Genomic DNA, 14035 nt, shown 5'->3' on the forward strand with positions numbered 1-14035 from the left:
AGCAGTGTAGCGTATGTGCTCTCCAACATATGGCCAAGTGCAGCAAGGCATGTTCATACAGTTGTAGCTGGCTGTGATGTAAACTGAAGTAAGACTTGGTGTAGAGACTAGAAGGTTCTCAGGCAGGTGCTCTTTCTGATGTGAAATCAACCAGTGCCCCTATGAAAACCTGTGGTCTGCAATGGAGCAAGTGATGACTTTTCATAGTTGACTAAGAGGTCCAGCCAGGTGACTAGGTCCCAACTTGCTGATAGGGTTGCCAACTGTCTACACACGCAAACCCAAACACCATTGCCCCGCCCCAAGGCCACACCCCTGCTCCGAGGCCCCCCCTTCTTTCCTTCCTCCCTCCCTCTGTCACTCGCTCTCCCTCACTCACTTTCACCAGGCTGGGGCAGGGGGTTGGGGTGCATGCAGGGGTGCAGGCTCTGGGCTTCGGGGTGGGGCCAAGGGGTTCAGAGTGTGGGAGGGGTTTCCAGGCTGAGCCTGGGGAAGAGGGTTAGGGTGCAGGAGGGGGTGCAGGCTCCGGGGAGGGAGTTTGGGTGCGGGCTTTGGGCTGGAGGTGGCAGTGCTTACCTTGGGTGGCTCCTGAAAGCGACTGGCACATCCCTCTAGCAGTGGCTTCTAGGCGGGGAGAAGAGAGGCAGGAGTCTCCACGTGTTGCCCCTGCCTGCAGGCTCTACTCTTGAAGTTCCCATTGGCTGGCAACTGCAGTCAATGGGAGTTGCAGAGTCTGCACTCGAGACGGAGGCAGCACACAGAGCCCATGGGCCACAGGCACATGCTGCCACTTTCGGGAGCGGCACGGGGCTAGGGTAGGCAGGAAGCCTGCTTTAGCCCTGCTGCATCACCGGACTTTTAGCGCCTAAAATCTCCTGGTTTGACATCAGTAGCCTCTGGGAGATAGGGCCTGTTTCCAGGAGATTCCTAGCAAAACCGGGAGGGTTGGCAACCCTACTTGCTGATGGCTCGTGTTGTGACTTGCTTCTGATCAGCCAGTCATCCAAGTAGGAGTAGATGTGAAAGTCTTGTCTTCTCAAGCGGGCCACTACTATTGCAGGGCATTTTGTTAATATTATTGGTGCTGTGGAGAGTCTGAATGACAGTCTCTTGTACTAGTAATGGTTTGGTCCCTCTGTGAAACTCAAGTACTTCCTGTGGGCTGGGTGGATGGCTGGCTGGCTATGTGGAAGTACACATGCTGCAAGTTGAGAGCCATGAACCAGTCTTGAGCCTGAAGATACTGAATGACAGAGGCAAATATAACCATCCTGAATCATATATTAGTCTCCTCAGGTCTAGGATAGGACAAGGACCACCTTTCTTCTTCAGAGTAAGGAAGTACAGCAAGCAGAAGCCTCTTCCTCTATACTTCTGTGGAATCTCTTCTACTACTCTTAGATCAGTGGTTCTCAAACTTTTGTACTGGTGACCCCTTTCATACAGCAAACCTCTGAGTGCGACCCCCCTAATAAATTAAAAACACTTTTTTATATATTTCACACCATTATAAATGCTGGAGGCAAAGCGGGGTGTGGGGTGGAGGCTGACAGCTTGTGACCCCCCAGGTAATAAGCTTGCGACCCCCTGAGGGGTCCCAACCCCCAGTTTGAGAACACCTGTTTTAGATGAACTAACAAGGTCGCTTCTTTTTGTAATAGACTCTCATGAGAAAGTTCCCTGAAGAAGAATGGGGCAAGGAGGTGGGTAGGAAGGAGGCTGTGGAAGTGTATGAGATGGCCATGGGTGGCTATAGCCAATACCCATTTGACCAAAATGATATGAGACCAAGCCCAGTGCAGCGGACAAGGCAGCTCTAAGGTAGTTGCTGGTTCCTGATCAGCTCTGATGTGGCTCCTGACATTACTGTCAAATTTGCTATCTGGCTGACAGGGCAAGATGTATGATGGAAGAAGCAGATGACGGGTGTCTTTTTACAACCAAGTTAGTTTTTGTTGCTGATAGTCTGCTTGTCACTAACTCCAAACAGGCTCTGTTCAGAGAAAGAAGGTGACTGGGATCCATGAAAGACTGTTGCTTGTTGTCCCCTGAGTAGTTGCACAAACCAAATAGGTGGAATGAATGCAAAATCCCTCCATCCCTCTTCTGCTTCAGCCTCAGCTGTCCTCAGGTTTTGTGAGCCCAGTGCACAGCTGGTTTATGCAGGAATGTAAAAGGATTATGGCCTATTTTATAGAGCTCTCCTCCTACCAGGTCCCATTTTGCTCTTGCTGAGTCAGCTCACTCCCTGGGTTAATTCTGTCTGAGCTTGCTCAAGGAATCCAGGGAAGCACTTTCCAGCAGGGTTAGTTGTTTTATTTAAGTCTTCTTAACAAACAAAATTAATACCTTGCAGACTCTTCCCTCAGAAGTCTGTGCAGGTTGAGTAGTCCCTTCCCCAAGTCTGTCCCTCATTCCAATAACCAAAATTTCCTGGCTCTTACCTCAGAGTCTCAGGAATAAAGGACTCCACATGTTCTGTCTCCATTCTGTCGATTTGGCTTCCAGAACAATTCTTTTCTGTAGTAGTTCCAGTAACAATACATTGGGAGTACTGCCCCTGGTCCTTCAGCTTTCTGGAGCATGTCAGAGTCTCTCCCTCCAGTTCCTGCTGCCCTCTTTTATAAGAATCAGCTAATTAAATTCTAGCTGTTTCTCAGGTGCAGTAGATGGAACTAATCAGTCAACTGCAGGCATCTGACCCCAGAGGAATGGTATTCCTTATACCTTCACAAGGAGTAAGGGTCTAGTGCATATATATTCCACAATTATGCACAAGCTCTTTACACAATTTGCTCAAATCATTAAATAGTTAAAGTTATTTCATATAGGATTTTCCACTTAAATATCTCAGACTCTGTCATAATTTGCAAACTCTTTTCAATTTTCAAAAGAAATAAATATAAATCTCTAAAAACGGTACTGAAATAATCATTGCTTGTCTTCCTGTCAGTATCCCAGTGTAAGTATTGCGATATACCAGAGACATGCGTGAGCACCCTAGAAGACTTCCAAACCAAAACATCTCGACGTTCATAAATGTACCAGATCAGTGAGATTATGCAAATCATTAAGAATTCTGACTACAGTCCCACATGTGTACCTTAAGGAGAGTTATGATGGCTTTTTAACCTTGTAAGAATTCAAAAGAGCATGGAATTGGAAGCCAGTATCTTCTGGGTTCTTATCGCCTCTGCCATTGGCTTAATATGTGGACTTGAACATGTCACAACATCTCTGTGATGCCATTTACCCATCTGTAAAATAATGTTAATGATACTTACCTGTGTTACCAATTTCAAGGGGACCTCTGAGCATTGATTGGTTTGAAGAGTGCTTAGAAGAATTAAAACACCAAATAATGCTAGTATTAGAGTGTAACAGACTTTTCTTAGATCTAGACAATGATATTCAGCATAGCCTCTAATAAAAAAAAGTCTCAAGGTTTACATGAACCCTCCAGTAATCAAGGGTTCAGATAAACTAAATGATGTTTCTGAAACCTACTAAAGTAGGGAGGGGCATCTATCTGTTTGACTGCAGAAACAGTTAGAGTGGGGAGGGACAACAATGCTTTTGGGTAAGTGTTGTTTGGATAATTGTGATTGTGCTGAGAAATAAGACACAAAGTATGTTGGTGAAAATTCACCAACAGAGGGCATGCAAGCTTGTTTTTTTATAGCTGTGTGTAAATAAAGGGATAGCCCTACCCCCCTCTAATGAGTGGGATTCGGATCATATAGTAAATGCTCTAAACATGAGTTTGTTGGAATCCTATATAATACGACAAATGATGTTATTTGTCTGTTGTTGAAGACATTGGTGGTAAAATACTGAGTTTTCATCCATGCATCGTCTCCTTCACTCTTATGGTGCTGTAGAAGAGTGTAGATCAATGACCTCTATGACCCATTTGGCATATCTTTTTTTTTCCAAATCAACAGTTAAAGGTGTAAGTGCATAAAAAGTGGATTTTCATTAAAATAGCTTGTTTATTAATCTGTGTGAGTATTTAAAATCCATATTTGAATTTAGCTGAGCTCTCAGGTGTTCAGATGGTCCCCTATTCTGCACTTAGTATTAAATTATAACAAATAGGTGTTAATTAAATATCTCTGTTCAAGGCTTCAGACTGCAGTGTGAAGATAATGTTGTTGTTTTTTTTTTTACTAAACAGGCTGTAGACACAGAACGGCTTTCCTGGGATCCAGTGGGTCATCCCCTCATGCACCTGACTGGCGTTAAACATGTCACTGGTAAAACTATACTGTGATTACATCCGTGTTATGGATGAAGAGCTCTACTTGGCTATAGTAACCAATTTGAGACTCCATGCAAAGATCACGTAGATGCATAAATAAAAGTTAATACAAAAAAGGGTTGTAATATAAAAGGCCAAACCCTGAAATCCCTATGAAGGCAAAATTCTTATTGATTTCAGTGGGAATTTTGCTTGTGCAGAAAGCACATGATCATTCTCAAAGTCACTTAACATAAGTCTCAGTAGTTTTCAGTGGACTTTAGTTATGATTCCCATATACAAACACAGTTAAGATTTGGGGGGAAAATCCTTACAAGAAGGTTGTTAGCAAGAAGCAAACATTAAAAAGCCAGAAAATTCAAGGTTATGATTAAAAGTGCAAGAAATGAAAACACTTAAGTGTAAGACATATTACACTTAAGCTACTTTCATTCTGCCCCCTTGACAATTTCAACCTTTCTTTGTTCCTTTCCAAGCAACATGTAGGTTTTTTACTAGGTGAATCCACTAACCTATCTTATTGTTGTTTTTTTATGTCTCTCTTTTTTTGGGGGGAGGGGTAGGGAAAGGATTTGCTATAAACTATTTTTAGTATGTACACAAAGCATTTAGTATTTTTCCCTAGTCAAAATGAAGGATCTTTTCATTCTTATAAACCCCTAGGGTGAAATTGAAGGGCCATTATTGAACCCCCTGGGCAGTACTCACTCCCACTGTGGTGGATTAGACCATGTATTTGCCCTGTCAAGGGCTGTTAGACTATGCATGTGTCTCAGTAGTTTTGAATGGACCATTCATCCAAATGAATAGGAAATCCAGGATTTCAAGGGTGGTTGGCTATAGAGGAGGTGCCCACAGGACATGCCTATTACCTGTATATGCCTGGGACATTATATCCACTTGCATTTGATGTATTAATGCAAACAGACTTTGAAATAATTACTTGTGTAATTTTTTGACAATTGTTAAAATCCAGTTTACTGGTATTTTACATTTGTGCTAATATAAAAGATACCAGAGTCCTGGCTGAGTTCCCTCTTGTGGCACAGGCAACTGTGTTTGGACCCACATGCTGGATCTGTGTGTTTCTAGGTTCCTTTGGGTCTGGACAGGCTTCAGTCACAGTCTCTGACCTCTCAGGTACAATTCCTGGGCACAGATTCACTATCTGGTGCCACTTCTAGGGAATGGATCCCTTTGGTTCAGCTCACAAGATACTCCAGTGGCTCAAGCACAGATTCCCCAGAGCATCACCCTGGTGGGTACCTTGGGTTTTAGTTTAACCCTTTGAGGTCATATGACAGTTGAAGCAAATCAAACAGACTTTGTAGAATTTCTAAACCAATCATCACTCGTTTACTTATAGACAAAGTACAGGAAATATACAGATCTAGGCAAAATAAGAAACACATGTACACAATTCCCACCTTCAGAGTCCTCGCTACTCTTGAGCATTCTTTGAGTTTTGGTCACTGTCTTTGGTGCATCTTGTGGACCCCACTCCCTGTCCTAATCCTCTCTTCCTGTTCATGGAGTCTCCCCTAATTCCTGCAACAAGCAGTCTGGCCAGGTCAAGCAGTCAAAAGGTTCCCCTCACTCATGACATCATCCTTTGTGTTCCCTGAATCTTCCAGAGTCTGGGTTTTTGTTGTTTGTTTTGTTTTGAAAGCCAGTTCCAACACTTTGTTTCTTTTTTCCTTCTCTTCTGCTGGGTATTTTTCACTGCTCCAACCATTCCACCTGCAGACAACCTTGTAGAACTGATTTTCCCCTAGGCAGCATCATTCCATTGTTCAAATGTGCTGTCATTTGAATGGAAGGCTATTCAGGTTAATGACCTGGGCTGGGAGATATGTGACTCCAGCCCTGGCAGCAACTGGCTGATTTGTTATACACTGACACATACAGTGATACAACACTTTCATAAAATCAACCAGAATTCATAAGTTTCACATAGACATACAGTATTTCCAAAACTGTCACAGAAGTCTTACCAAAAAACTTTGTTTCCTCCATTAGAGGCCATGTTACAAATATGGACTGGGATAAAGGGGAAGATTGACCATTTGAGTATTTTGTTTATGGAACTGCTTTCTCTGAGGTTGAAATTAACTATCTTACAGGGGATTATAAGGTAATGGTAATACTACTTTGCATTTCTATAACACCTTCCATCTAAGGATCTTTTACCGGAACTAATAATGAATTAAGCCTCTGTTGTGAGGCAGACTGGGGCCCGGATGCAGAGGGTGGAATTCGGGGAAGGGGGTCCGGATGCAGGTAGAGTGGGGCTTAGTGCAAGAAGGCATCTAGGTTCAGAGGGGCTATGGATGCACAGGAAGTGGATGGGGGAGCAGCTCCTCATACAGAGAGTCCTGTGGCACCTTTAAGACTAACAGATGTATTGGAGCATAAGCTTTCATGGGTGAATACCCACTTCGTCAGACACATGCCAATACATCTATTAGTCTTAAAGGTGCCACAGGACTCTCTGTTGCTTTTTACAGATCCAGACTAACACGGTGTGACAATGCGGTTCTGGCGGAACCCAACTGAGAGTGCCAACTCAGGACAAATTGCTCAAACAGGGCAGTTACAGCCCAAGGCTGGGGTTTTTTCCACCTCTAAGGCAAACCAAATTAGCCAGACTAAGAGGACTTTGGTCTCACCCCACTGGCTAACTGCAAGTCTCACAAGCAATCTCCTTAGACACTCCAGTTTCCCAGTATTACCACCAGTGCCACTCGTTATGGGGACAAATGGTTATGAAAACCAATACCCAAGTAAAAGAAAAAGGTTCTCCTGATCCCAATGGCCCAAGCCCCAAACCCAGGTCAATATACAAATCAGATCTTACCCACAAATCACGCTGTTGCCAATCCTTTAGAATCTAAAATCTAAAGGTTTATTCATAAAAGGTAAAAGATAGAGATGAGAGTTAGAATTGGTTAAATGGAATCAATTACATACAGTAATGGCAAAGTTCTTGGTTCAGGCTTGCAGCAGCGATAGAATAAACTGCAGGTTCAAATCAAGTCTCTGGAATACATCCCCCGCTGGGATGGGTCCTCAGTCCTTTGTTCCGAGCTTCAGCTTGTAGCAAAGTTCCTCCAGAGGTATGAAGTAGGATTGAAGACCAGATGGAGATGAGGCATCAGCCTTATATAGTCTTTTCCAGGTGTAAGAACACCTTTGTTCTTACTGTGGAAAATTACAGCAAAATGGAGTCTGGAGTCACATGGGCCAGTCCCTGCATACTTTGCTGGGTTACAAGGCGTATGTGCCTTCTCTCAGTGGGTCCATTGTATAGCTGATGGTCCTTAATGGCCCATCAAGCAGGCTAGGCAGAGTTAACACCAGTTTGTCTGGGATGTTACCCAGCAGCATAGCATAAGTTTGAAATACAGACAGTATAGAGCCAATATTCATAACTTCAACTACAAAATTGATACGCACATATAGACAGCATAATCATAACCGGTAAACCATATCCTTGTCTTAGACACCCCATTTGACCCCCTTTATATAAGATTTGGGTGCCACTACAGGACCTTGGTTGCAACAATGATCTATATGGTCCCAGATTATATCAATAACGTCACACACGGCTACCCCTCTGATACTCCTCATACAGTGATCCTTCCCGCCCATGGCTGAGAAGCAATGGGGCAGGAAGCAGGAGGGGGTGTGGAGCCTCCTGAAGCCGAGGGGAGGTTTCTGGGGTGGGTCTGACCAGCTTCAGCCACTCCTTGCAGGGGAAGAGGAAGTCCTGTCCTCCTTCACCCCAGCTGGGACTAGCAGCTGAGCCCGGCACAGGGTAGGAGCCACCAGCCGGGGCATCCCCAGAGCTGCCCCCCTCCTCGGTGATTTACCTCTCTGCTGGCTGCTCCAGGCACCCGAAACGATGTGCCGCACTGCTGGGAAGGGACACATGACTGCTCTTGTGGCTTCCCTTTGCTTCCCCATCATTTTCTGGGGAGAAGCAAAGAAATCTGCAGGGGCCATGAATTCTGTACATGCACAGTGGCCCAGAATTCCCTCAGGAGTACTGCCTGTCAAGATCAAGTTGTCGGATTGGGACCATAGTCTCCAAACTCTTTAAGAAAGCGTCTTACCTTTGGTTCAAACAAAGATGACTATTCCATTTTAAATATTTTCTCTATGTCTGATTACAGATAATAAAAACTACAGTTAGATCTTGAGCAGGGGTAGTCAATAGGTGGACCACAGGCCAAATCCAGACTGCCAGATGCTATTGAATGGACCCCAAAATCTTTTTATTTGCTTAATATCATTATTGTTATTTTTGATTATTATTATTTTCTCTGGAGTCTGGACCTTGGCTATACCTTGATGAAGAAATGTGGACCTTGACAAGAAATAATTGTCTACCTTTGGTCTGGAGAATAATTTCACAAAGATTTTTGAGCTGGTGCTGAACAGGGGAGAATGTACATAATTATATTCAGCCAATACAATTTACAGCAAAAAATTCAGAAGATTATGAATCAAGAATACTACTTTTCAGTATAATATTGCACTGGTACTACAAAACATACACACATACAAAAATTAATGAATATTTTCTTTACCTACATGTCAGTATATCGCTGCAGTCATATTTTCATTCATCTATTGATTAGACCATTCTCTTGGACTTTCAGTAAATTTAAACAATACTTGTTTAATATTTATTGTCCATGTGATCCATAAAGCATGTACTATGTATGATGTATTAAAGTGTTTTGCACTTGCCATATTGTTCTTTCCTAACTTATCTGGTGAATGAAAATATCAATTTGATTTCAGATAAAAGTAACTGCTGTTTCCAGTGCCACAACATAATTTACTGTGCCTAAAACTATTTGTAACCATTTGTTGTGGATATTTATGGCTGTGGTTATTGTTGTGGGTATTTTATATCGTTAAATATTATAATACAATAACACTTACTCTAAATAGTTTGTGTTTTTATTTCCAAAGTACCTTCAATCCTTCCTGTCTCCGACCCCACTCAAAAAAACCAACCCAACCCCCCCAAACACATTTTGTTATCCTTCCATAATGATTTCCAAAGTACTTAATCTACTGTTTTCAGTTGCATATTTCTAATCTACAGCAATAAGACTGCTGTTCTTAGCTTTCAGTGTTGCAGTATTAAAGGAATCAAATACAGTTAAGGAAGTGTTTTTGAATTATTGTAACATGTTTTGCAACTTCTTCTGCTCTATAGTTGTCCTGCAGTTTTTTCACTGAGCTATTATATTTGTAATTATGACCAAAAAAAGTAAATGAAAAAATACATGAAGATGTGTAGCCACTGGGTGTCTGTATTGGTCACCTCTCAATTATATAGCATCTCTCATCTGTGCAATTGCTAGGCGAGAGGGAGACAGCAGCTGCTTCCCTTGGGATGGTGGTTTTCAACCTCTGGTCCACCGACCCCTGGGGGGCACTAAAGACTATGTCTAAGGTTTCCAAAGGGATCCACACCTCCACTTGAAATTTTTAGGAGTCTGCAAATGATAAAACGTTGAAAACCACTGCTCTAGGAGCAGCAGGCTTCCCCTACCTGAGCCTTCAAAATCATCTTTCTAGCTACTGCTTCTTAGGCCTGGTCTACACTAGGCGTTTATGTCGAAGTTAGCGCCGTTACATCGAATTAACCCTGCACCCGTCCACACTGCGATGCTATTTAGTTCGACATAGAGGTCTCTTTAATTCGACTTCTGTACTCCTCCCCGACGAGGGGAGTAGCGCCAAATTCGACATGGCCATGTCGAATTAGGCTAGGTGTGGATGGAAATCGACGCTAATAGCTCCGGGAGCTATCCCACAGTGCACCACTCTGTTGACGCTCTGGACAGCAGTGCGAGCTCGTATGCTCTGACCAGCCACACAGGAAAAGCCCCGGGAAAATTTGAATTGGAATTCCTTTTCCTGTCTGGCCAGTTTGAATCTCATTTCCTGTCTGGACATCGTGGCGAGCACAGCAGCACTGGCAACGATGCAGAGCTCTCCAGCAGTGATGGCCGTGCAGTCTGTGAATAGAAAGAGGGCCCCAGCATGGACTGATCGGGAAGTCTTGGATCTTATCGCTGTGTGGGGCGATGAGTCCGTGCTTTCCGAGCTGCGATCCAAAAGACGGAATGCAAAGATCTACGAGAAGATCTCTAAAGACATGGCAGAGAGAGGATACAGCCGGGATGCAACGCAGTGCCGCGTGAAAATCAAGGAGCTGAGACAAGGCTACCAGAAGACCAAAGAGGCAAACGGACGCTCCGGATCCCATCCCCAGACATCCCGTTTCTATGAGGCACTGCATTCCATCCTCGGTGCGGCCGCCACCACTACCCCACCAGTGACCGTGGACTCTGAGGATGGGGTAGTGTCCACGGCCGGTTCCTCGGACATGTTAGGGGACGTGGAAGATGAGGAAGGAGATGAGGAGGGCGAGGCAGTCGGCAGCGCTCACAACGCTGATTTCCCCGACAGCCAGGATCTCTTCATCACCCTTACAGAGATCCCCTACGAAGCGTCCCCAGCCGTTACCCCGGACACAGAATCTGGTGAAGGATCAGCCAGTAAGTGTTGTAAACATCTAAACATTTATTTTTAACAAAACAGGAATATTAACAATTTAAAGAATGGGTTGTTCATGATTAGTGTGCCCTATGCGCTTAACGGTTTAGTCATGGGCAGTGCAAGTTTTGAAAAAAAATCTAGCACTGTCCGGTTTTCAGTGATTGTCCTGCACAAGCCGCTCTACTGTTTATTCCCTGCTACTGCAGCTACAGTAAAATGGGGTCTATATGTCCGGGGATAGAGCAGTAGTCCTCCTGGGATATCTCCACGAAGTTCTCCTGGAGGTAACTTGAAAGCCGTTCCATGAGGTTCCTGGGGAGAGCGGCCTTATTGGGTCCTCCGAAGTACGAGACGTTGCCGCGCCACGAGACTATCACGTACTCGGGAATCATTGCTCTGCATAGCAGGGCGGCATACGGCCCTGGTCTTTGGAGGCTTTCCCGGAGCATTCTCTGTCTGTCGCTCTCAGAGATCCTCATCAGGGTGATGTCGCCCATGGTGACCTGCTTTTAATTAGGTAGGGGAATGTTAGTGTTGGGACTGCTTTCCCGTTCCTTGACAGAACTGTAACCGCTGGTTTTTAGCCACGCGGTGGAGGCGGGAGAGGGGCAGCCGAAAGGGATCGTTCCCGGGGACAGCCGCGAGGGGGTGGGACAGGGGCAGAGTTCCCGCTTGCCGGATTGCTGGCTGCAGGAACTGACATAGCTTTAAATGTGAAATGAGGCCAGTGGTAATCTAAAAGTTTTAAACTGCCACAAGTGTACGGCTTACCATGTCTGCCTGCAACAGAAATTCCGTTGTGCTGCCCCGCTTCTCAAATGTGCTGTGCAAGACCCCAGGCACTGAATGCGAAGGCCGAAAATTCGACCTTGTGCTGAGTGCGCATGTGATAGGTGCTGTGCATGGTCTTGTTCACAGAGAAAGACTATGTTCTTTGTTCACAACTACATTTTTCTTTCTGAGGAATTCACTCCCTTTTTCCCATTTCCACAGCCCCATCTGCGACTGTCTCACAACCTAGCCTGGAATCACACTCCCAGAGGCTAGCGCGGATTAGGCGTAGGAAGAGGAGGACACGGGAGGACATGTTCTCTGAGCTTATGGCCTGTTCCCAAGCCCAGGCAGCACAGCAGACCCAGTGGCGGGAGAACTTGACCCGAATGCACCAAGCCAACATGGATCGGGAGGAGAGGTGGCGGCAGGAAGACCAGCAGGCGACTCAAACGCTGCTTGGACTACTGAGGGAGCAAACGGACACGCTCCGGCGCCTTGTGGATGTTCTGCAGGAACGGAGGCAGGAGGACAGAGCCCCGCTGCAGTCCATCTATAACCGCCCTCCCCTGCCACCAAGTCCCATACCCACCTCACCCAAAGTGCAAAGAAGGAGAGGCGGCAGAGTCCCTGCTAACTCTCACTCTACCCCTGCAGAGAGCTCTAGTAGCAGAAGGCTCTCATTTCCCAAAATTTGAACAGTTCTTTCCTTCCCGCCTGACACAAGCCCCCGTCCAAGTTTCACCTCCCAATGCCATGTGTAGTTGATAATAAAAAATACGTTTCTGTAAACTACTGTTTCAATCATGTTCTTTTGGAGGAGGATGGGAAAGGGGCTTGGTAATTGGACAGGACAGTCACCTTTGGCAGGGTACATAGTCGGGGGCAGGCACAGCAGCAGGGCACATACACAGTGCAGTGATGCAGTGACTAGTTACCCTGGTTAGTCTGGGAGGTTGTTTTCATGTTATGTGGTGGGGGGTGGGTTGCTCTGTGACTTTGTGGCAGGGGAGGGCAGTTACAGATCTTAAGCGGCGGTCCTTAGGCAGGATCACAGAGCCACACAGCAGGGGATCTGTAACCGTCCTCCCCCTGCCACAAAGTCACATAGACCCCCCCATACACACAGTCCCGATCAGGAGGGGTGACAGGCTCCGTTGAAACAACCATCCCACCGCAGCGGAGCCTGTCAATCCTTGAGTTTAGAAGCTGCATTCGCGTCACTACACTACACCCGCTCCGCACCACAGTCTGCGTCCCAGTTTTAAAAAATTCCCGCGAAAACAGTATTAAAGAAAACGGTGTGCTTTAACAAAGTTGAACTATTTTTATTTCGCAACGTGTGTTGGAAGGGGGGTGAAGGGGGTATGTAACTGGATAGGATAGTCAACATTACCTGGGTAAAGAAACGGGGGCAGGTTTAGCTTCTCAGTACACAAACTTTAAAGTCACAGGTTACCCTGCTCACTGAGGAACTTTGCTTTCAAAGCCTCCCGGATGCACAGCGCTTCCCGCTGGTCTCTTCTAATCGCCCGGCTGTCTGGCTGTGAGTAATCAGCAGCCAGGCTATTTTCCTCAACCTCCCACCCCGCCATAAAGGTCTCCCCCTTGCTCTCACAGAGATTGTGGAGCACACAGCAAGCTGCTATAACAATGGGGATATTGGTTTCGCTGAGATCACAGCGAGTCAGTAAGCTTCTCCATCTCCCCTTGAGACGGCCAAAAGCACACTCCACCACCATTCTGCACTTGCTCAGCCGGTAGTTGAAGAGTTCTTTTTCAGTGTCCAGGGCGCCAGTATAGGGCTTCATGAGCCAGGGCATTAGCGGGTAGGCTGGGTCCCCGAGGATGACTATAGGCATCTCCACATCCCCAACAGTTATTTTGTGGTCCGGGAAGTAAATACCTTGTTGCAGCCGTCTAAACAGACCAGAGTTCCTGAAAACACGAGCGTCATGAACCTTGCCCGGCCATCCCACGTAGATGTTGGTAAAACGTCCCCTGTGGTCCACCAGTGCTTGCAGCACCATGGAAAAGTAGCCCTTTCGGTTAATGTACTGGGTGGCCTGGTGGTCCGGTGCCAGGATAGGGATGTGAGTTCCATCTATGGCCCCACCGCAGTTTGGGAATCCCATCGCTGCGAAGCCATCTATGATCGCCTCCACGTTTCCCAGGGTCACTACCTTTGGCAGCAGTACATCAACGATTGCCTTGGCTACTTGCATCACAACAACCCCCACGGTAGATTTGCCCACCCCAAACTGGTTCGCGACTGACCGGTAGCTGTCTGGCGTTGCAAGCTTCCAGAGGGCTATGGCCACTCGCTTCTGTACACTCAGTGCAGCTTGCAACCGGGTGTCACTGCGCTTCAGGGCAGGGGACAGCAACTCACAAAGTTCAAGGAAAGTTCCCTTCCGC

General features: G+C 45.9%; 2 protein-coding genes across 2 annotated transcripts in view; one reads left to right on the forward strand and one right to left on the reverse strand.

Annotated features, from left to right (window-relative positions):
- Positions 1 to 14035, reverse strand: part of LOC135974151 (serine/arginine repetitive matrix protein 2-like) — a 994828-nt gene that overhangs the window by 153438 nt on the left and 827355 nt on the right. The window lies entirely within an intron of this gene.
- On the forward strand, positions 9870 to 12409 carry LOC135974153 (uncharacterized). The gene is made up of 2 exons (XM_065560937.1): positions 9870 to 10845; positions 11840 to 12409. Exons 1-2 carry the CDS (start codon positions 10269 to 10271, stop codon positions 12313 to 12315), a joined length of 1053 nt encoding a protein of 350 aa, XP_065417009.1. The 5' UTR covers positions 9870 to 10268; the 3' UTR covers positions 12316 to 12409.

Source organism: Chrysemys picta, chromosome 11 (assembly GCF_011386835.1).
Source record: "Chrysemys picta bellii isolate R12L10 chromosome 11, ASM1138683v2, whole genome shotgun sequence".
In the NCBI taxonomy this organism is placed as follows: Eukaryota; Metazoa; Chordata; order Testudines; family Emydidae; genus Chrysemys; species Chrysemys picta.